The 22,406-nt window shown below is 33.2% G+C and overlaps 1 protein-coding gene across 2 annotated transcripts in view; it reads left to right on the top strand.

Moving 5' to 3' along the window:
• The window catches only part of MYEF2 (myelin expression factor 2), a 38,867-nt gene that overhangs the window by 4,553 nt on the left and 11,908 nt on the right, over positions 1-22,406 (top strand). For both annotated transcript variants that reach the window (XM_034938717.3, XM_063596630.1), the window contains exons 2-13: positions 4,892-5,100; positions 6,329-6,381; positions 7,606-7,613; positions 7,708-7,801; positions 13,921-14,112; positions 14,810-14,963; positions 15,510-15,559; positions 15,678-15,741; positions 19,841-19,942; positions 21,451-21,501; positions 21,793-21,861; positions 22,165-22,263. In XM_034938717.3, coding sequence (XP_034794608.1) covers positions 4,892-5,100; positions 6,329-6,381; positions 7,606-7,613; positions 7,708-7,801; positions 13,921-14,112; positions 14,810-14,963; positions 15,510-15,559; positions 15,678-15,741; positions 19,841-19,942; positions 21,451-21,501; positions 21,793-21,861; positions 22,165-22,263 — 1,145 coding nt within the window. The remainder of the gene's footprint in view (positions 1-4,891; positions 5,101-6,328; positions 6,382-7,605; positions 7,614-7,707; positions 7,802-13,920; positions 14,113-14,809; positions 14,964-15,509; positions 15,560-15,677; positions 15,742-19,840; positions 19,943-21,450; positions 21,502-21,792; positions 21,862-22,164; positions 22,264-22,406) is intronic.

Below are 22,406 nucleotides of genomic sequence, written 5' to 3'. Positions count from 1 at the left end.
AATTTTTTGGATAGTTCATTATTATTAGTGTGTAGATATGCAGTGGATTTTTGAATGTTGACTTTGTATTCTATAACTTTACTGAATTTGTTCTAATAGTTTTTTTGGTGTTGTCTTTAAAATTTTCTCTGAATAATTTTCTATATAAGATCACATCTTCTGCAAACAGAGATAATTTTACTTCTTTCTCTCCAATTTGGTTGCCTTTTATGTCTTTTATTTGCCTAATTGCTCTGGCTGTGACCTTCAGTACAATGTTGAATAGAAGTGGTGAGCATGGGCATCTTCTCTTTTTCCTGCTCTTAGAGGTAAAACCTTCAAATTTTCACTGTTGAGTATGACATTAGCTATGGGGTTGTCATATATGACCTTTATTGTGTTGAGGAACATTCCTTCTATACTGAATTTGTTGAGAGTGTTTATCTTGAAAGGATGTTGAGTTTTGTCAAATGCTTTTTCTGGATCTATTGAGATGATCTTTGATTTTTAAAAAATCCTTCATTCTGTTAATGTGGTGTATAACATTTATTGATTTAAGTATGTCATCCTTGCGTCCCTGATATAGATACCATTTGATTATGGTGTATGATCCTTTTAATGTGCTGTTGAATTTAGTTTGCTAGTATTTTGTTGAGAATTTTCACATCTGTGATCATCAGGGATATTGCTGTAATTTTCTTTTCTTGTAGGATCCTTGTCTTGCGTTGTTATCAGGGTAATCTTGGCCTTATAAAATGATTTGAAAGACTTTCCTCATGTTCAGTTTTTTGGAACAGTTTGACAAGGATTGGTATTAGTTCTTAAATGTTTGGTAGAATTTACCAGGTCCTGGGCTTCTCTTTCTTGGGAGATTTTTGATTACTGACTCCATCTCCCTTGTTAGTGGACAGTTCAGATTTTCTAATTTTTCATGATTCAGCCTTGGTGAGTTGTATATTTCCAGGAATTTATTAATTTCTTCTAAGTTATCCAATTTGTTGGTGTATAATTGTTAATAGTAGTTTCTTATGATTCTCTGTATTTCTGTGGTATCTGTTATAATGTCTCGTCTTTGATTTCTTTATATATTTTTCTATTTTTTCCTCTTTGATTTCTGATTGTTTTTTCCCCCTTAATCTAGTTTGATCTTTGTCAGTTTTGCTTATCTTTCAAAAACCAACTTTCAATTTTATTGATCTTTTCTATTGTTTTTCTAGTATATTTCATTTATTTTTGCCCTGATTTTCGTTATTTTCTTCTTTCTACTAAGTTTGGACTGAGCTCTTTTTTCTAGTTCCTTGAGGTGTAAAGTTAGGTTGTTGGAGATCTTTATTCTTTTTTTCTTTTTGGAGACAGAGTCTTGCTCTGTCTCAAAAAAAAAAAAAGTGCAATGGTGTGATCTTGGCTCACTGCAACCTCTGCCTCCTGGGTTCAGGTGAATCTCCTGCCTCAGCCTCCCAAGCAGCTGGGATTACAGGCATGCATCACTACGCCTGGCTAATTTTTGTATTTTTAGTAGAGACGGGGTTTCACCATGTTGGCCAGGTTCATCTCGAACTCCTGACCTCAAGTCACCCGCCTGCCTTGGCCTCCCAAAGTGCCGGGATTACAGTGTGAGCCACTGCACCTGGCCTGGAGGTTGTTTTTCTTAATGTAGGCATTTATTGCTCTGAACTGCCCTCTGGTAGTTTTCCTCTGGAACTGGGATTAATATTGGATCTCATACTACACGATTATACTTTTAAAATCACACATTAAAACTATGTTTCTTCTTTTGATGTTGGAGTTTGATTTTTTTCAGAAATGTATGTTATAATTTAGATACGCATAGTTCAATTTTAAGAATAGATAACATTTTTATGACTATTTTAGGGTTTTTATTTTAAGTACATTGTGGGAGTGGTTGTCTAAATGAACAGTTTGGGAATTTAGTACTTGGAATTCTGGATGTAGTACCAATATTTTGGAATCATGTAGCATCATTTCCTTAAGAGTTTTCACATATATTTTTACTTTCTCTTCCAAAGTATTTATGACTTGGAAATAGTTCAGAAATTACATAATTATGGCTCAGTTTCTTAATAATTAGATCATCCCTGTAGCCTCTCAACTGTTATGCCTTTTATAGTTTTTTTTCTTTTTTTGTTATACACTGGGAAGAAACTTAAGATAAATTTTAATTCTACATCATAGATCAGCAGTTTAGCAGTATTTTTAAGATGCTTCTTATGGGGGAAAATGAAGAAATTTACTTTCTCTGATCATCTTTGAGTAAATATTTTAAAGAAAATATTATATATGATGTTACTGTTCTTAATGGAATTTTCAGATTGTTGTAAGCAAATATTTAATCTATGTAACCCCACCTAAGTCAAGAATAGAACATTGTAAGTACTTCAGAACTTTGTGTAATTTTCACAATTGATTTAATCCAGGAAGAAAATAGGCAGGGGAAGGGGTATTAATCTAGAGACTATATAGATATCTGCTTACTGAATAGAGTCTTAGTTACTTTACAAACATTCATTGAATTCATCTAAGCCTATTATGTAAACAGGCCCTTTGGGAATTGAAAAGAAAGGTTTGTTCTTCTATCTGCGGTACCCAGAAACCAGAAAAAAGGCCTTTGTGCCTTTTGGCTGCTTGCTGCCATTTTCAAAAGTGTCACTCTGTTTAGACAGGTAGGTACTTTCTAGATTTAGACAGTTGAGAAGACTCCCCCCTAGGCCATGCCATTTCTGATGAAGGAATATGTTTGATAGTGAAGATGTCCTTTTTAAGGTCTAAAAAAAATGGCAAAGCAAGTTTGGTCCAAATGTTTCTTTCTTTATTCTAGCAGTTTTTCTGGCAACATCTGTGCTCAGATGAGTATGGATTCTTAATTGACTGTTAATTCATTAAAAAATTATAGCACAATGTTATATGCAGTCACCGTGCGAAGTGCTGCTGATACCAAAGCAGATAGTTTTTGTTCTCATAGAGTTTACATACTATATTTATGGCTGTGTTACCTACAAAGAAGAGTAGTGTTCAAGAAGCTCTGTATATTATGTAACAAATGACTGCAGTTAGAGGTGTGTGGAGCATTGCAATGTATGGATCACCAGAATTGCTGGGCTTAGAAGATAATTTAGAGCCTGGCTCATGAAACTTGGTTTGTTGTCAGAATAATCCAGAAAGCTTTAAAAAAATATTTAGATTCCTGGGTGTCATCCACAGTGATATTATTAGTAATATTTGTGAAAAATTGCTTTAAAATTGAAGTTTTGTTATTAAAATAGTTTTAAATTGACTAGAGCACTTATTTAAATAAGAAATCTATTGGCTGGGCACGGTGGCTCACACCTATAATCCCAGCACTTTGGGAGGCCGAGGCGGGTGGATCACCGGAGGTCAGGAGTTTGAGACCAGCCTGGCCAACATGGTGAAACCCTGTCTCTACTAAAAATACAAAAATTAGCTGGGTGTAGTGGCAGACACCTGTAATTCCAGCTACTTGGGAGGCTGAGGAAGGAGAATTCCTTGAACCCAGGAGGCGGAGATTGCAGTGAGCCGAGATCTTGCCACTGTACTCCAGCCTGGGTGACAGAATGAGACTGTATCTCAAACAACAACAACAACAACAACAACAGCAACAAAAACCCCCACATAAAAACCCTATTGTTTGTTCTGTAAAAAAGACTTGTTTTGAAAAGTAAATTGCATTTTAAAATAGAAATCCAAATTTTTATCTGTAGGGTTTAAGTGTATGCCTACATCTTTTGGATGGTTGGCATATGACATCATAGAGTTGCATTGTGATTACGGTATTATAAATTACTTTTTTTTCTAGTTAAGGCCTCATTAAAAATCAGGTTTGGCCGGGCGTGGTGGCTCACGCCTGTAATCCCAGCACTTTGGGAGGCGAGGTGAGTGGATCACGAGGTCAGGAGTTCAAGATCAGCCTGGCCAAGATGATGAAACCCCGTCTCTACTAAAAATACAAAAAATTAGCTGGGCGTGGTGGTGGGCACCTGTAATCCCAGCTGCTCGGGAGGCTAAGGCAGAGAATTGCTTGGACCTGGGAGGCGGAGGTTGCAGTGAGTCGAGATTGCACCACTGCACTCCAGCCTGGGTGACAGAGCAAAACTCCGTCTCAAAAAAAAAAAAAATCAGGTTTACAAAATTTTGGCTTACGTTGCTTTTATGTACTGCTTCTGTCCTACATTACCCATTGTAGGTAATATTAATGAAACTGCATAATTTGATGAAGTACCCTATTCTAGTTTATAGGTTAAAATGTAACATAAAATATTAGGATACTTTATAAGTTTTCTGTGTTGATCAAAATTGGGAATAGAAGAAAGTTTGAGAGTCTTAATGTGAGTATATTCATATATAGATGTGGATTTATAGACATAACTTTGTATTTTAATTATGCTTCTAATTAAGGGAGGAGAAAGTTCTGAGAAGAAACTATTAACCTTTAAGAGATGAACTTTTTCAGAGTATCACTGTGTAAGTTAGTTTTTAAAAAAGTTTTTAATGATGCCCAGAAAGTTAATTCTCCATCAAAGGTGGCAGTTTTAGATACCTTAGAAGTAAAATTATCTGCTCTCCCCTCTGTTCCAGTCTAATAGCATTTATTAATTAAGTAGTGTGATGGGAAAAACTGGGTGATTGTTTGGATGCTTACAACTATTTAATGTGGGGAAAAAAATGAGGACTGTTAAATGAGAAACCAAATCCTTGCCTTGAAATAGCATTGGGTAATTTCAAAGCTCTCAGGCTGATTCTCCAGCTACTTTGCTGAGGTCTAGCTTAGTGGAGAGTTTTGTGAGGTGATAAATATGGAATACTTATTTAATATAGACTTCCATTCTTATAAGCATAACTGAGGGTTTTTGTTTGTTTGACTTTTTTTAATTCACAGGGAGAATGATGAATCATCAAAAGAAGAGAAATCTGACTTAAAGGAAAAATCTACAGGAAGTAAGAAGGCCAATAGATTTCATCCTTATTCAAAAGACAAGAATTCGGGCACTGGAGAAAAGAAGGGTCCAAATCGTAACAGAGTTTTCATTAGCAACATCCCATATGACATGAAATGGCAAGCTATTAAAGATCTAATGAGAGAGAAAGGTAACTATCTCTGAAATAACCCACTGTTGGATAATCTTCATATAGGCAGGGGAGGGAACTACACAAACATTTTTATTCCTCTGAGCCACACAGACTCAAAAAATTGATTTTTATTTCTTGACCTGTGAATTAATCTTTTCCTCTTCTTTCTCTTGACACAATTTCATTACAAGGTAGTATGGATATTTTTCTTTTTGCCATTTTAGTGGAATAGTAGCGAGCCAGCATATGCATGCCACCAAGAATTTTGTTAAAGTGATTGCTTTGTCTAGTTGAAGTTTTTATAGATTTTAAAAGGGCTATTGCATTAGTTAAGCAATACATTTAGCGTGTTAAGAATGAATAATAAGGTCTGATTATTTATTTTTTTTCCAAAAGCTGTTTTGTTATTATCTTGGTGGAGTCTGGAATCTGGCTGTGGAATTTATTTTGTTTGCATTGTCATGACTGCCATGATGCTGTCTTTGCAGTTCTAAATTAAAATTGCATTACTGCTGTTGCAGTTTTGTTTTCAGAATAATCTGAAAAACTTCATCTTATATACATGGTTGGTTTTGGGGAAAAATAATTTTAATACTTGATCTTGTAAAAGTTAGTTTTGTTATCTCTTGAAAAATTGAGTTTCAACAGTCCTGCAAACTATGTACTTGGCTTCGAGGCTGATCTCTTCTAATAAATTTTTTTTTTTAAATTGCATTGGTGTATCTGTTGTAAGGTGACAACTATTTGATTGGTTTTATTCATTGACTTTATTTAGAAAGTGTGTGGCTTGCTGTGAAGCATGATTTGTAAATTTAGTTTACTGATGGCAAACATGATTGAAGACATTCAGGTAGAAAGTCACCTTAAAACAGCTGTTGTGTGTAGGCTGACCAAAGTTATTTGAAAAGTGCTAATGTTGATGTTTTTTAATATGATAGGTTAAGGGACCATTTGTATGTATATGTGCATTTGTTCACCAACTATATCATGCTGGCCAAAATATGATCTGTAGTATGAATTAGGTTAATATGGTTGTTAGTTTTTTTTAGAGAATGTGGATGATGTACATTTCTGAAAATTAGTTAAATTTACATAGCCATTGATAGGAGGTATGTTGGTCTGGTTTTGATTGTTGGTGAATAATAGGTGCTTCTCTGTAGAGTTGTGCACAGGTGTGCAGTAAAGCAAGATACTGGTGTTTAAATGTATTGTTTCTTGGTATCTTCCTTTTGTATGTCTTATGTAGTTGGTGAGGTTACATACGTGGAGCTCTTTAAGGATGCGGAAGGAAAATCAAGGGTAAGTGCTGTGGGCAATAATCTGCTTGAGGTTTAAAAGTTCCTCAGCAGTTTACTTTTTGTATAATACTTGTACCAGTTTTTGGAAACTTAAGTTTCATTTTGTTTTACTTTATTACGCAAGATTTGAGGCTCTATACCAGCAAGTCTGACACTTATACAAACCTAGTTGCCTGGAAGGGATGGGTTTTGTAAACACTCCAAAGGGGCATTCACTTTTCCAATGCTCTAAGGTAATACTTCTTCTTAGCCAATAAGATTTTAGCATAGGATTTTTTTTTTGTTGTATTTTGATGTCTTCAAGGATACTTTAAAAGTCACTGAATTGATAATATTCCTGAGTTTTTTGAGGGGACTATAGCTTAAAGGTGTTAGTTCAGAATGTATTTTTGAAATTTTACTGAAAAGCTAAATTTGGTAGCCTGCAGGACTACATGAGAGGCAGTGCTCTGACCAATTGGTATGAATGACATTTACGATTATATTGACATAGAAGGAATTGGTTGATAGTATATTTTGATTTTTAGCAATAAGAATGCAGTATACTGAAGAATACAATGGAAAACTCTTAGCAATGTTTCATTATGTTAGTAAAACTAGTTGGGTGCATGATGAATAAAAATTTTGTCATTACATTCATATGGGACTTTGAATGGCAATCACAGGGAATTATTTTTTAAATAACTCTCCAAATTAATTTATTATTAGTTTATAGATGATTTTTACATACTTCCAACTGGGTGCTGTTAAATGTGCAGCCAGTTTTAATCTAATAGAGAACTTGTTAAAAATAAAATTAACATTTATTCACTATTTTGATTTTAATAGAGTTGAAAAATATGTCGTAGACAATACATTTTTTGAAAATATTTGTAACTATAGAAGGATAGATCTATTGGAGCCTTTAGTTATTTCCTTCAATTCCTGTTGATTTAATTTGTGCAGTGACATTAATTTTAACTTAATGAAAAGTCACCTAAAAGTGAAAAATGTGCTCCAAGCTTGTTACATGTTAGAGTCTACTATCTTTAATAGATATATTTAAAAATTTAGAGAAAATTTGTGGTTACTTGCCTGTTATGTTCTGGAGGTATAAAAGATGAAGTGATTCTACCATATTATTAATTGCCTTAATGATTGAAATGTTAGAACTGATTATTAACTTCATGTACTGATCTAAAACTTTTTTTCTTTTGCATATTTTGACAAATCTACCTGGATATAGGGTTGTGGGTAAGAAATTTTTTCTTTAAGTATCTTAAGTCAAATTAAACTTTGGAAAAAAATTAGCACATAAACATTTCCTATAAATTTTTTCCCTATTAAGTGTGGTTGAATTCAAAGATGAAGAATTTGTAAAGAAAGCCCTAGAAACTATGAACAAATATGATCTTAGTGGAAGACCCCTTAATATTAAAGAGGTAAGATTTCTCATATTTAGAATTTAAACATTTGACTATAAAGACATGTTTTCCTTGGATTTTCAATTTGGTAATACATTTGCCTGACTACAACTTTTTTTTAAAACATAGGTGTTTATTAAAGCATTATATATTGACGATAGTTTTACTTGTACATGATTTTATATTTGCTGTTAAGCAGTTATCCTATATACTTGATTGGTTCCAAGTTGTTAAAAATAAAAGCACATAATTTAAAAAAATTTGAGGACCTAGAAATTCAAAGGGGATAAACTTTAGGTGCTAAGTTTATTTGGTACAGACATTTTCAATATTTAGATTTTGTTATTTGAGAAATATAATATCCTTGTAATTGATAATTAAAGGTCACTTAATGCAAATATGTTATGGATTTGAATAAAATTGATATTCACTTTTTATCAGAGTTACTTGGAAACTGTACTAGATTAAAATTTAAGAAAAATTATAACTCTGTTAGTGAAATTTATAACTAGAAGTTGGAATCCCCTAAAATGGAAATGTCTTCTTTGTACAAAATTGTAGCAGTGTAAACAGGTTGACAAAAAATGACTAGAAGATACAAACAAAAAATTTACAGTTTAACCTTGAGAATGATTGGCTTGAATAGCACTCATCTTCATAGGTTCCTTTATTTTGTACTGTTAATCTTAATAGTTTGATTACAGACCTGCTATGTACATATACTTGCTAAAGTCTGTGTTAAAAGAGATAAATAGTGTAACTTTGGGACCCTGAAGATTTTGTACTAATACTGATGCTAATCATTGGTTGTAGAGCAGTACTGTCACCCATGGCATTTAATAGTATACTAATGATTTGATTCCTGGCTTTATCACTTTCTAGTGGGTGTCTAGACATGCTACTTAATTTCTCTAAACTGAAGTAATGGTAGTAGTACTACTGATAATAGAGGCATACCTTGGAGCTATTGTAGGTTTGGTTCCAGACTACTGCAATAAAGCAAATATAACAATAAAGTGTGTCATATGTATGTTTTGGTTTTGCAGTACACATAAAAGTTACGTTTATACTATATTCTGTTTAAAGTATGCAATAGCATTATGTCTAAAAGCACAATATACATGCCTTAATTTAAAAATACTTTATTGCTGAAAATGCTAGTGATCATTTGAACTTTCACTGTAACCTTTTTGCTGGTGGAGAGTCTTGCCTCAGTGCTGATGGCTGCTGACTGATCAGGGTGATGGTTACTAAAGTTTGGGGTGGCTGTTGCAATTTCTTAAATTAAGAACAATGAAGTTTGCTGTATCAGTTGAGTCTTCCTTTCATAATAGATTTCTCTGAAGCATGTGATGTTGTTTGATAGCATTTTACCTACGGTAGAACTTCCTTCAAAATTGAAGTCAGTCCTCTCAAACCTGCTGCTGCTTTATCAATTAAATTTATGTAATATTCTAAATCCTTTGTTGTCATTTCAACAGTGTACATAGCATATTCACCAGGCGTAGATTCCATCTCAAGAAATGACTTTCTTTGCTCATACAAGAAGTAACTCCTAATTTGTGTTTAGGTTTTATCATGAGTTTACAGCAATTTATTCACATCTTCAGGATCCACTTCTAATTCTAGTTTTCTTGCTCTTTCCATCACATCTTCAGTTACATCCACCATTGAAGTCTTGAAGCCCTCAAAGTCATCCATTAGGATTAGAATCCACTTATTCCAAACTCCTGTTAGTATTGATATTTTGACCTTATGAATCACAGATGTTCTTAATGACATCTAGAATGGTACATTCTTTCCAGAAGGTTTTTAATTTACTTTGCCCAGATCTATCAGAGGAATCACTGTCTATGACAGCAATAGCCTTACAAATTGTATTTCTTAAATAATCAGGCTTGAAAGTTAAAATTATTTCTTGATTGATGGGTTACAGAGTGGATATTGTGTTAATAGACCTGCAAACAACATTAGTCTTCTTGTATATCTTCTTTAGCACTCTTGGGTGACAAGTGCATTGTCAATGAGCAGTAATATTTCAAAAGGATTTTTTTTTTGAGCAAGAGGTCTCAACAGTGGGCTTAAAATATTCAGCAAACTATCCTTAAACAGGTGTGCTGTCATCCAGGCTTTGTTATTTCATTTACAGAGCACAGACAGAGTAGATTTAGCCTAATTATTAAGGGCCCTAGGATTTTCAGAATGGTAAATGAGCATTGGCTTCAAGTCAATTAAGGTTACCAGTTGCATTAGCCCCTAATAAAAGAGTCAATGTGGCCTTTGAAGCTTTGAAGCCAAACACTGACTTCTCCCTTCTAACTCTGAAAGTCCTAGATGGCATCTTCTTTCTATAGAAGACTGTTTCATTACACTGAAAATCTATTGTTTAGTGTAGCCATCTCATCAATGATCTTAGCTAGGTGTTCTGGATAACTTTCTGTAGCTTCTACATCAGCACTTGCTGCTTCACTTGCACTTTTATGTTGTAGAGATGGCTTCTTTCTTTAAATCTCATGAACCAGCTTCAAACTTTTCTTCTGCAGCTTTCTCACCTCTCTCAGCCTTCATAGAATTGAAGAGAGTTAAGGCCTTACTCTGGATTAGGCTTTGGCTTAAGGGAATGATGAGGCTGCTTTGATCTTCTGTTCAAACCACTGAAACTTTCAGACCACTGAAATGTTATAAGCACAAACAAGTGAAATATCTTAATAGTTCAAGAAGCATCTTCTGTGTTGTGTTATCCTTCTTCCCCAAAGTTAACCGGTATCTTAAATTTTGTGTTTTTACCTGTTTTTGAAACAGCATTAAGGCTGTCTCACTTTCTCATCATTCGTGCGTTCACTGGAGCAGCACTTTAAGTTTCCTTCAGGAACTTCGATGCAAGAGGCCCGGCTTTTCACCTGTCTGAACTTTTGACATGCCTTCCTCACTAAGCTTAATCATGTCTAGCTTTTGATTTAAAGTGAGAGACTTGCAACTCTTTCTTTTACTTGAACACTTAGAAGCCATTTTAGGGTTATTAACTGACCTAATTTCAATATTATTGTGTCTTGGAATAGGGAGGCCTGAGGCGACGGAGAGAGATGGGGAGCGGCTGGTCGGTGGAGCAGTCAGAACATTTATTGATTAAGTTCGCTGTTTTATTTGGGCACGGTTGATGGTGCCCCAAAACAATTAAAACATCAAAGATCACTGATCACAGATCACCATAACAGATAATAATGAAGAAGGTTGAGATATTGCATGAATTACCAAAATGTGATATGGAGACACAAAGTGAGCACATGTTGGGAAAATGGTGCTAATAGACTTGCTGGACACGGGGTTGTCACAGACCTTCAATTTGCAAAAAGTGCAATATCTGCAAAGCACAGTAAAGTGAAGCACAATAAAATGAAATGTGCTTTTATTTACCTAATAGGATTTTTATGAGGATTAAATGAGATACATGGTAAAGAACTTATGTTCTGGCATCAGAGAACCTCTCTAATTCAGGGCAAATTACTTAAACTTTCTCCTTTGTTTTCATAATTACTAAGATGGGAGTAATGATAGCACCTACCTCATAGTGCTATCAGGACTCGAAGAGTTAATATATGTAAACCATTTAGTGTTGGCTATTTATTATGCTTGTGATATTACCAGTGTACAAAGCACTAAGCACAGTGCTCAAAATATTTTAGCTACATAATAAATGTTAGCTTTAGTAATGATAATTGTTACTCCTGTCCAAGAGTCTTTTGTTCCTGAGTGTGAGATAATAGCTTGAAATCAAAGACCATGCTACCAACATATAACATGTATCCCAGATACCTTTATTTGAGTTTGCTTCCAAATTATTCTAGTCCTGTTTGAGTCTGGGGTTTATTATTTAAAAAGTTATTAACAGGAATGTATAGAATTAGCAGAGAAAATTTTGACTGTTGTGGTTTGTGTCAGCCAATTATTTGGTGGTTTTTATGCATAAGCCAGGGCCAGTGCTTCAGAAATATATTGGTATCTTAATTTTCTTTAAATTATAATAATCAGAATGATTATTTTGAGGATTAAATTAGGTTGGTGCAAAAGTAAATGCAGTTTTTGCCATTAAAAAAAGCTTTGAATTAAAATAATGGCAAAAACTGCATTTACGTTTGCACCAACCTGACAATTTTCTGTTTTATGTTTTCTGTTTCTCTTCAAAGGACATGTACTACAGATTCTTAGTGTCTTTTTCTTTTATTGGAAAAAAAAAGTTTATTGGATGCTAAATATCATCCAATAAACTTCCATATAATATTGGATGCGAAATATCATGTTATTGTGTTCTTTTAAGTTTCAGCACATTGTAGATCCTCAGTAATATTTCAGAGACCCTGGAGTTATATAATCCAAGTTGAAAGAGGATGCCGCCATTTTTAACTTTTTTAAGAGAAAAAAAAAAGGCTAAATTTGGCCTAGCTAAATGATGAGGGATTTATTCAGTTGACTTTTTTGAATTAATGTCACTTTGGCAGTCCCTTTCCTGGGATATCTAATTTATAGAGGGGTGGATGGAATGAATGCTTAGAACTGCTACTGAGGAAAGTCTAAGGAAGGTGTATTTCCAATGTTCCTTAACAGACTTTAGAGTTACATTTTTTTCCATTTAATTAAATGCAGAATAGTAGCAGTTATAAACTGCTATTGTAGGCCCTCCAAAAGCAATAGCAGTCAGTAACCAGCAGGCTGACAGCAAGGGGAAAAGAAGAGTAAAAGTCATGTTATATAGTAGGTGGTTTGTTTTATATAAATTTTATTTTATATATGTTTTATGTATGTATGCATGTATTGTATGTGTATATATTTCTGTCATATATATGTATATAAAAGACAGATCAACACAGCAATACATCTTGTTAATGTTATAAGCACAAACAACCGAAATAGCTTACTATACTAGTTCAAGAAACATCTTCTCTTCTGAGTTATCTTTCTTCCCCATAGGTAGCCACTGTCCTAAATTTCGTATTTTTACCTCTTTTTGAATCCTCAGGCCTGAAGAATTTATTTATTAACTTATATGTTTTGAAGTATTCTTTGATACATTTTTTTCTTTTGTAATCCTTTTTATTCCTTCATAGTGAAGAAATATGTTGCAAGCCAGAATGGTTTTATTATTTTACGTTTCCACCTTTTATTCTCCAGCCATCCTAGAGAATTTATTAAAATCACTTGACTTTCTTTTTATTAGTACTGTATTCCCAGACTGAGGCCAGCAAAGTAGATTTGATGGTTACCTTTACACTTCATCTTAGCCTAAAAATGGAGAAGTGATGATGGGGTGATTACCTTTAACATAATCATTTGGCATTGCAGATGATAGTCTATCAATGTGTTTATGTGGTTTTTGTTTATTTATTTTTGTTTTTTAGTATTCCACCTAGTGGGATGAGTGAGAAGTACATTTATGTTTGTGTGTGTGTGTGTGTGTGTATGTTTGGTTTTGTTTAAAGGTAGGGTGTTTCTCTTAAAAAATTAATGAACCTAACAAAAAAACAATGTTTAATATCATTTCTCACTTGGACACTTAGCCCTCCTTTATCTCTCCTCTCCTCCATCTCAGATTATAATCATTGTTGAAGAAGGTAAGAGTTTAGAAGGTGGGTAATTGTATTTTGTTCAGGAATAAAATTTACAGATTACAATCGGCCATCCTATCCTCTACCCCAGTATTTGGGTTTTATAACAGTCTGTTCCAGTATTGAAAAGCTTTGAATTAGTCTGAATTTGGCATTCCATTGGGCATCCAATAGTGAGAATTGACCATTCCTACATTTTGGAAAGAAAAGTTGCAGTGAGTACTTCACTCTTCTTTGAGTTACATGTATGTATACATGTACCCTAGTGTGAGAGCAAAATTAAACTAATTTCAAGTTCTTAAGTGGCTTTAGTGATTGGAAAAAAAAAATTAACTGACATCTCTGGAGGCTGAAATATTTTGTTTATCCACAGGTTTTTATGGGACTCAATTCTCTGGATGAGAAAAAAGCTCACTCTTCAAGAGGGTCAATAATTTGAGCCAGACAGGAGAGCTACTGTAGAATTTAAATTGTTATTTTAATTTTGTAGAATTAGTGATGTATTTAGTGGAATTTAACATTCAATGTGTGTTATAGGATCCTGATGGAGAAAATGCTCGTAGGGCATTGCAGCGAACAGGAGGATCATTTCCAGGAGGACACGTCCCTGATATGGGATCAGGGTTGATGAATTTACCACCTTCCATTCTCAATAATCCAAACATTCCTCCTGAAGTCATCAGTAATTTGCAGGCCGGTAGACTTGGTTCCACAATTTTTGTTGCCAATGTAAGTTCAAGCTTTAGTCTAAAATTTGTCATTCAGATAGATAGCTAATTTGATTAAATGAATGAGTTACAGGTTTATAGAACATTTTGCTTATTTTTAACTAAAGTAAGTGAAATAGTAATTATTGTAAACTCAAAATCAATTGACGTATATACATACATATATATATATACCACACACAGACACGCACAAGGTTAGAGTTTAAATACAACTATTTGGATTTTTTAAACATGGAACTGTGCAGTTTATACACATTCAAGCAGTTCTTGAAATTGTATGTGTTTTGGTTTATATTGGTAAATGGATTTCTTTTTTTAGTCTTGATATTTGTGAATATGCATGCCATAGTTGGTTTGTTATTTGTTCTAAGCATCTGAAAGTCAGTGAAAACAATACTTTTCAAAATCTGGATTTCTCTTGGTAAAAATAGATATGCAAGTTTCAAATGTACAAAACAGGTTTGAGCAGTTGAGAGATGATTTTGAAAATTAAAAAAAATAAGGATAAGGAACAATGTAGACGTAGCTTAAATGATTTTAAGCAACTGAAGATGTTTTAAAATTTGAACATTATCAATATATTGTTGAACTAGAATTATGGTTCTTTATGGTTTTAAGAGTTTAGAAAAGATTTTTTGTATTTACAGATGGGGAGACAGATTTATTAGGTATGTAACTTTATACAATTTTATATTAAGCTTGACTTCAAAGTTGGTTGGAAGAAGCTAAAGGAAGTGTTCAGCATAGCTGGAACTGTGAAGCGGGCAGATATTAAAGAAGACAAAGATGGCAAGAGCAGAGGAATGGGCACTGTCACTTTTGAGCAAGCAATTGAAGCGGTTCAAGCAATTTGTATCCTGATTTACATTTCAGCATTGTTTATGAGGTTGAAGAAGCATAATACCACCTTTGTTTTGGCGGGGGGTAATTGAATTTAAGGTTGCCTGGCTTAGAGATGTGTGTTAGACTTTAGTCTCCAGCAAATAAAACCCTTAGTAGGTCCAAGTATTAAAGTCACTCTTAAAACTTGAATTGGCCATATTGTACAGGGCTGGTATGAAGTTTTTTCTTTTCTTTCTTCCTACCACAATTAATTGTATACATGCATTTAACAATTGTGTAATCTATTGTATATTAATGCAGTTACTTTAAGCGAAGGCTTACAAGTTTACCTTTTTCAATGGTTGAATTAAAAATACATCTTATTGATGAAATAAAACCGTAAAGCAAAGAATTGAATATTTTTTTGAGTATATGAAAGTGGCTAATATCAATAAGTATTAAAGATGTTAATTAAAATATCAGAGATAGTTGGACTCTAAGATTATTAAAAATTAGTTTGTGTTCTGTTATAATTTTATAGTTATCTTAACTGACTTTCCTTGACTGAACCAACAGCTATGTTCAATGGGCAGTTTTTATTTGATAGACCTATGCATGTGAAAATGGTGAGTTCCTGTATATCACCTCAACCTCCAACCTCTTCAGATCTTTTATTGGCTCTCTTCTACATTACAGTTCTTTGTGGTAATATGTTAACCATATTATAAACTTTCTTGCAATTAGGATGACAAGTCTGTTCCTCATGAAGAGTACCGTTCACATGATGGTAAAACACCACAATTACCACGTAAGTAAAAGCTATTATGAGAAACAACATAGGCTTTTTTTGGTTTGTTTTATTATGTGCTAAGCAACACTTTGTTTTTGTGCCTACATCCTAGTTTCTCACAATTTGGGATTAGTTTGGAGTTATGAAGATAGTTTGGCGCTATTGATTAGGAAGACTGAGAAGATAAGTGTTACGTGCCATTTTTTTTTTCTCTTTGGTAACTTTTCCTGACTAATCAGCAATACATTCTAAAATGTTTGGTAAATTTATACACTTGAAGGAAAAAAAGTCCTCTGTAATTTCACCATCTGTGGGTAACCTCATTATAACATTTTTGTGTATTTTCTTCTAGCCCGCTATGTATATTTTTTACATAGTTGGGAACAAAAATAATTTTGAATTATTTTTTGTTTAACATTAGAGTATAAGCATTTTTTCATGTTGAAGATTCTTTTCAAATATTTTTATTGGTAGTATAATAGTCTATCATATAGATGTTCCATAACTATTTCACTGTTCTGTATTTTAGGTGTTTTAACTTTTCTTTTGAGTAACCACAGAGTAACACATGCCTTTTTGTTCACAAATCTTTGTAATGTTTTTGAGTATTTCCTTCAGACAGATATTCTGAAGTAGATTTACAGTTCTCATGGGTTAGTATTATCAAATTGTTTTCCAAAATGACTATAACAGTGTAATATACTTATTGTATTATGTGTCTCAGTGCCTCTGTGTCTCAGTGCCTCCTTTGAAAAGTGGGGAGAATAATAGTGTCTACGTCATGGGGTTGACATGAGTATTACATGAATTAATATATGTAAAGCACTTAGAATCATTTTGGCATAATGTAAACACTCAATAAATATTAGCTATTGTTTTTACTATTTCACTGCATCTTCTCTGGTTTTTAAAGTATTCTTATAAGAAATCTTAAATATACAGACAAAAGTAAAATTACTCATGTAGTTATCATATGCCGTATTTGTTGTAGATTTTTTTCTTTAAAATAAATAAAATTTTACGGTAAAATGGAGCTTCCTCATCTCCCTTGCCCATCTTTCAACTTATGCCTTATCCAGAGGAAACAACTTATGGATAGAGTATTTATCATTTAGGTTTTAATAATTTGACTACACATTTGTACATCCATAAACATAGGGAATTGTTTTGTTGGATTTAAAATTTTGTTTGAGTGATATCATAATGTATTATGTGACTTGCTTTTTTTTTTAAATTGTTTTTGAGATTCATTTATGTTGATAGATGTAGCTCTAGTTTCTTCATTTTAGCTGCTGATACCACATTTTATACATTTTTCTGTTTTTTAGGTTATTTTAATTTTTAGTTATTGTGTATTAAGTTGTAAAGTATTTGCTATTTTTTATCAGAATTATATGTTCTCTTTATATTTGCTAGAAATTATGTGTAAAACTGGCCTTCCTCTGTTGTTTCTGGGAAGTTTTTAACTACTGATGGTTTATATTTTCTGTCTTTTTTTTTTGAGTCAATTTTTGTAATTTCTATTTTTCTAAGGATTTTTTCTGTTTTTGTTCATTTTCAAATATTTTGGCTTAAATTATCTCTTAAGATTTTGCTACATCTATGTTTCTGTTTTAAAAATTCTGAATGCAATTTTTATTTTTTTCTTGGTTAATTTTGTTAGAAATTTGTCAGTTTTAATAGAGTATTCAAATAACTGAATTTGGATGTTTTGTATTTCTAATTTCTGCACTTAGCCTTATTATTTTTTCCTTCTATTTATTGGGGTTTAGTTTGTTTTTGTCCTAACTCCTTAAGTTGAATGCTTACTTCAAATTGGTAGCTTTTCCTTTCTAATATAAGCAGTTATGACTATAAAGTTAGTACATGGCTTTTGCTATGGAGCATTTTTATGATGGGTCAGTTTTTAGAGTATTTAAAAATTACCATTATGGGCCGGGCATGGTGGCTAACACCTGTAATCCCAGCACTTTGGGAGGCCCAGGCAGATGGATCACTTGAGGTCAGGAGTTCGAGATCAGCCTGGCCAACATGGTGAAACCCCGTCTCTACTAAAAATACAAAAAAAAGTAGCCAGGCATGGTGGTGCATGCCTGTAGTCCCAGTTACTCAGGAGACTAAGGCAGGAGAATTGCTTGAACCTGGGAGGCAGAGGTTGCAGTGAGCTGAGATCGTGCCCCTGCACTCCAGCCTGGGTGACAGAGGGAGACTCTGTCTCAAAAAAAAAAAAAAAAAAAATTACCATTATGATTTCTTATTGAGCCATGTATTATTTGAAAATGGAAGTTTTCAATTTCCAAATGTATGAGTTTTTTTTTTTCCTTTGTACTTTTTCATTTCAATGTGGTCAGAGAACATGGTTTATATGTGAGTGTGATTCTTTGGAATTCATTTGGACTTATGGATGGCCTACCATATGGCACATTTTTCTTAAGTATTCTGGGTACAGTTGGTGAGTGCAGTGATCTATATATGTTCATTAAATCAAGTTTGCTAATCATTTAAATTGTCTTAGATCCAATACTTCTTCTGCTGTAACACTGTTTATCTTATTATCTTATGTGTCTGGTAAAATTGCCCAATAGAATAGTGGATTTGTCTACTTTTTCTTGTTTTTACTTAAATATTTTTAAGCTAGCTTAGTAGGTGCATCTAGATTAGAATTGATATATTTTCCTAGTGAATTAAAAATTTTATAGGGTGACTTTTTTCTCTAGTAATTACTTTGAGTCTTTGGTCTCATTTTAATGTACGTACAGCAGCTTTATTTTGTTTAGTACTTGCCTGGTACATTTTTCCTATTTTTTTACTGTTTCAGGCATGCCCCTTATAAAGGGTGTTATTGCTGGGCTTAGACTTTTTAAAAAAATCACTTTGATAGTTTTTTTCACCATGAAATTGAAGAGTTCAATTTCTTCACATGTATTGGTTCATTTGGATTAATTTCCATTATATTGTGTCTTATTTTTTTGTCTTACAAATACTTATTTTTCTCCTATCTTGGATTGTTCTGGATATTTTAATATTTCTGTGAAGCCTGAAGTTAATATAATTATTCTTTTATGTAATAGTAGAGTGACCTTTGGATACAGTCACTTTCCTACTGAATTATACTATCATTGCTCAGCGTTTTAGTTCTGTATTATTAGTTCTGTACTATTTTTTTTTTCTGTCCTGCAGATTAGACAATGTTATTTACCATTTTCTTGTGTCATCACTCCTCTGCTTTTATAGACTCTGGCACTAATTTTTTTCCCCTGAAGCATATATGTTAGAAGCTCTTTTAAGTGAGGATCTTTTATTAGTAAATTCTCTCAATTTTGGGTTTTAAATATTTTCAAAGATAGTTTAACTTGTATAAAGATTGATAATTATTTTCTCTAAGCACTTTGAAAGTATTCTACAGTCTTCATGTTTACACTGTTGCTATTAAGTCAGCTATTTGTTGAATCGTCCTTTCTTTATAAGTAATCTGTCCTTCCTGTGCAGTTTGTGCAGTTTGACAGCAAAGACCAAAGTCTTAAAATCAGCTACATGTCATTATGCAAGCAACCTAAGGTCTCAAAAATTTCCTCTTCTATGGACAATAGATGTGGAAACACTTAAGTTGCCATATAAATATAAATAAATATTTATATCAATGAGAAAACTAGGTAATATAATATTTGCCTTATTCAGTGTTATACTTTCATGGTTATTGACTTTTTAGTTTGATTTGAACCATTTAAAAAGTAATTATCAAATTTTAAGTGGGTCTACAAATTTGGGCAAGATGCTCATTTTCAGATATTTGTGCCATATATAAGGTGATATGATATTATTCAAAATCCTCTAGGTATTTTATTATTCCTTTCAGTGTACCTTTAAGTGGGATATAAGGTGTACTTTGTATTATATCATGTTTTATTTCATAAAACACTTCTCATTAATAAAGGATTTTATAGTCGGGCTTCAGTGTGCTGCTTTCTAGATAAAAACAAGAACCAGTGCTTTTATTTGAAAATTTGCAGAAATTTTAAAGATACTACTACAGGTATATAGCTTTTTAAAAAATTTTATTGCCAATTAGTTAATCATATATGGGTCTTTGTAATGATTGTTCTCATTTTTGTTTTAGGGGGTCTTGGAGGCATTGGGATGGGACTTGGTCCGGGTGGACAGCCTATTAGTGCCAGCCAGTTGAACATAGGTGGAGTAATGGGAAATTTAGGTCCAGGTGGTGAGTATTCTAACTTCCTCTTTTCTTTTTAAACGATACATATGCTAGCTAATAAAGCCTCCATTGATGTGGTCTGTAATAATGTTTAAAGGACTCTAATTAATAGTTAGATATTTACGGTGTCACTTCATTCTGAAAAAGGAATGAAACCTTGAGCACAGCTAACATGAAAGAGATAGGCAGAAGTCAGGAGGGTTTCTTTGGGGCCAGCTATGTTGTAGCTAGCCTTTTAGCATTTTGGATTTTGAAATGTCTTGAAGGCAGAAGGAAAATATATCATCTATGAACAGTATTTATGGAGTAGCTGAAATGCTGCCATATCATAGGCAACTAAAATCTGTTTATCCATTTGGGAAGGTGGCTTTTCAGGTAGTTATTTGGCTGCTCACCTGGAAGAACTCACAGTTCATTTTTAGAGATTGGTTTTTAAACTTTGGTGTTAGGACCCTTTTATATTTTAAAATTTGTTGAGAACCCAAAAATGCTTTGTTTATGTAGTTATAATTACCAGTATTTACTGTATTATAAATGAAAAATTAGAAATTAAAAAAAATTACATATTAAAAAATGATAAACTCATTACACGTTAACATACATAAAAGCTTTAAGAAAATAAACTATTTTTCAATGCAAAAAAGAAATTGGTGAGGAGAGTGGCATTGTTTTACCTTTCCACACATCTTTTTAATGTTTGACTTAATATTGCTGTTATATCTGTTTCTGCACTTTAGTTTTTTGTGATATTGTACATCATATAGTGTTTGGAAAATTACACCTTAAACTCAAGAGAATGAGGGTAAAACATCAAATAATGTCTTAGTAGTATTTGGTGACTTAAATAGTTTTGACCTATTGAACCCTCAAGAGTCCCTGGACCATACTTTGTGAATTACTGTTTTAATTGATGGACTAATAAATGCTATCAGATTCCTATTTTGTCAAGATGCTGTAGTCACACTTTAAATTATGAGGCTCATTATCATAATCATTCTGATCCAAACAAGTTTTCTCCCTTACCCTTAGACTCTCACACCTACCTACCCTCTCCTAAATACATACTATTTATATTTTGAAAATTTTTACTGCTCTTTTAACTGCGATGTTTAGAGAGTCCTTACATTCTGGCCTGATCTCTAAATCTGCTGTAATGCTATTTCTGTGTCTATGCTGGAAAAAAAAAATCATTGATAGTAGTATTTCTGTGTTTATTGTGGAAAAAAAAGTGAATGATTACCTAATTCTAGATATTCTCTAACTGAATGTTGTGGGTGTTACTAGTGAATTTTGCTTTCTTGTCTGATAAATGTTCAAAGAAACCCTTTTGAAGATTCATGATTAGACAGCTGCTATGGCATAGCACTTTAAACCATGCCTCCTGTACCCTACCGCTTCTCTAGTGTTTCATTGTGGTTATACCAGTGGTATCTATTTTGCTATAATGCATTATATCATCTTTTAGTCATAAAAATAAAATATACTTAAAGTACATACTGTGTATTTTATTTGAGGTATGGGAATGGATGGTCCAGGTTTTGGAGGAATGAATAGAATTGGAGGAGGTATGTATAAAGATTTGTTTTTTTGTATGTACCCATCACCATTTTCAATAAACTAGAAACTGTGTTGAGAATTCCATGAAAAAAAAGTCATGGTTTATTGTTGGCTCATGTTCTAAAGGCTGCTAGCAGAAATTGAGCCTGGTACATACTTAAAGGAAGGTGATGTGTTAAGAAGTAGCTGCACAAGGTAGGGTGGATGAAGAGCTTACTGGTGAGATTTAACATTTACAAAACGTATCTTTCAGCTACATGACTGACAGTCGGATCTCAAAATTAATCTTTATTCCATAGGAATAGGGTTTGGTGGTCTGGAAGCAATGAATAGCATGGGAGGATTTGGAGGAGTTGGCCGAATGGGAGGTAGGTAAATGTATGCAGTGGAAAGTGTGTGCATATTTAGTTTTCCCTATTATTAATATTTCCCCCCTATAACTTAGGAATGTGTGCTAAAAATGTCTTCAGAAGGCATATAGGCACTAGGGGATAAGGACAGGCCTGGGGAATGGGGATGATATGTGTGGCATGTGAGGTAAATTGGGTAAATGACAGACTATTTCATATTTGTGACTTACGCTGTCTTTTCATAATTTAGATACATTCCTGAATGTTTTCAACATGTATTGATATATTTGAAAAGGTTAATTTGTTGCACAATTTTTTCAGAGCTGTACCGTGGTGCGATGACTAGTAGCATGGAGCGAGATTTTGGACGTGGTGATATTGGAATAAATCGAGGCTTTGGAGATTCCTTTGGTAGACTTGGTAGGGCTGGCTGCATACTTCTCCTTTTCTTTTTGTAGGCTATAATTTTTGAAATTTGGTTTCTCTTTTTTTGTGAAAAATCAGAAAATCATAATGTTTTATACAACTTATTACCTGAAGAAAACACTTTAAGGATTTTAATA

Source organism: Pan paniscus, chromosome 16, assembly GCF_029289425.2.
Source record: "Pan paniscus chromosome 16, NHGRI_mPanPan1-v2.0_pri, whole genome shotgun sequence".
Classification (NCBI taxonomy): domain Eukaryota; kingdom Metazoa; phylum Chordata; class Mammalia; order Primates; family Hominidae; genus Pan; species Pan paniscus.
The sequence above is the reverse complement of the archived record's forward strand: the minus strand, read 5'-3'. Positions and strand labels throughout refer to the sequence as shown.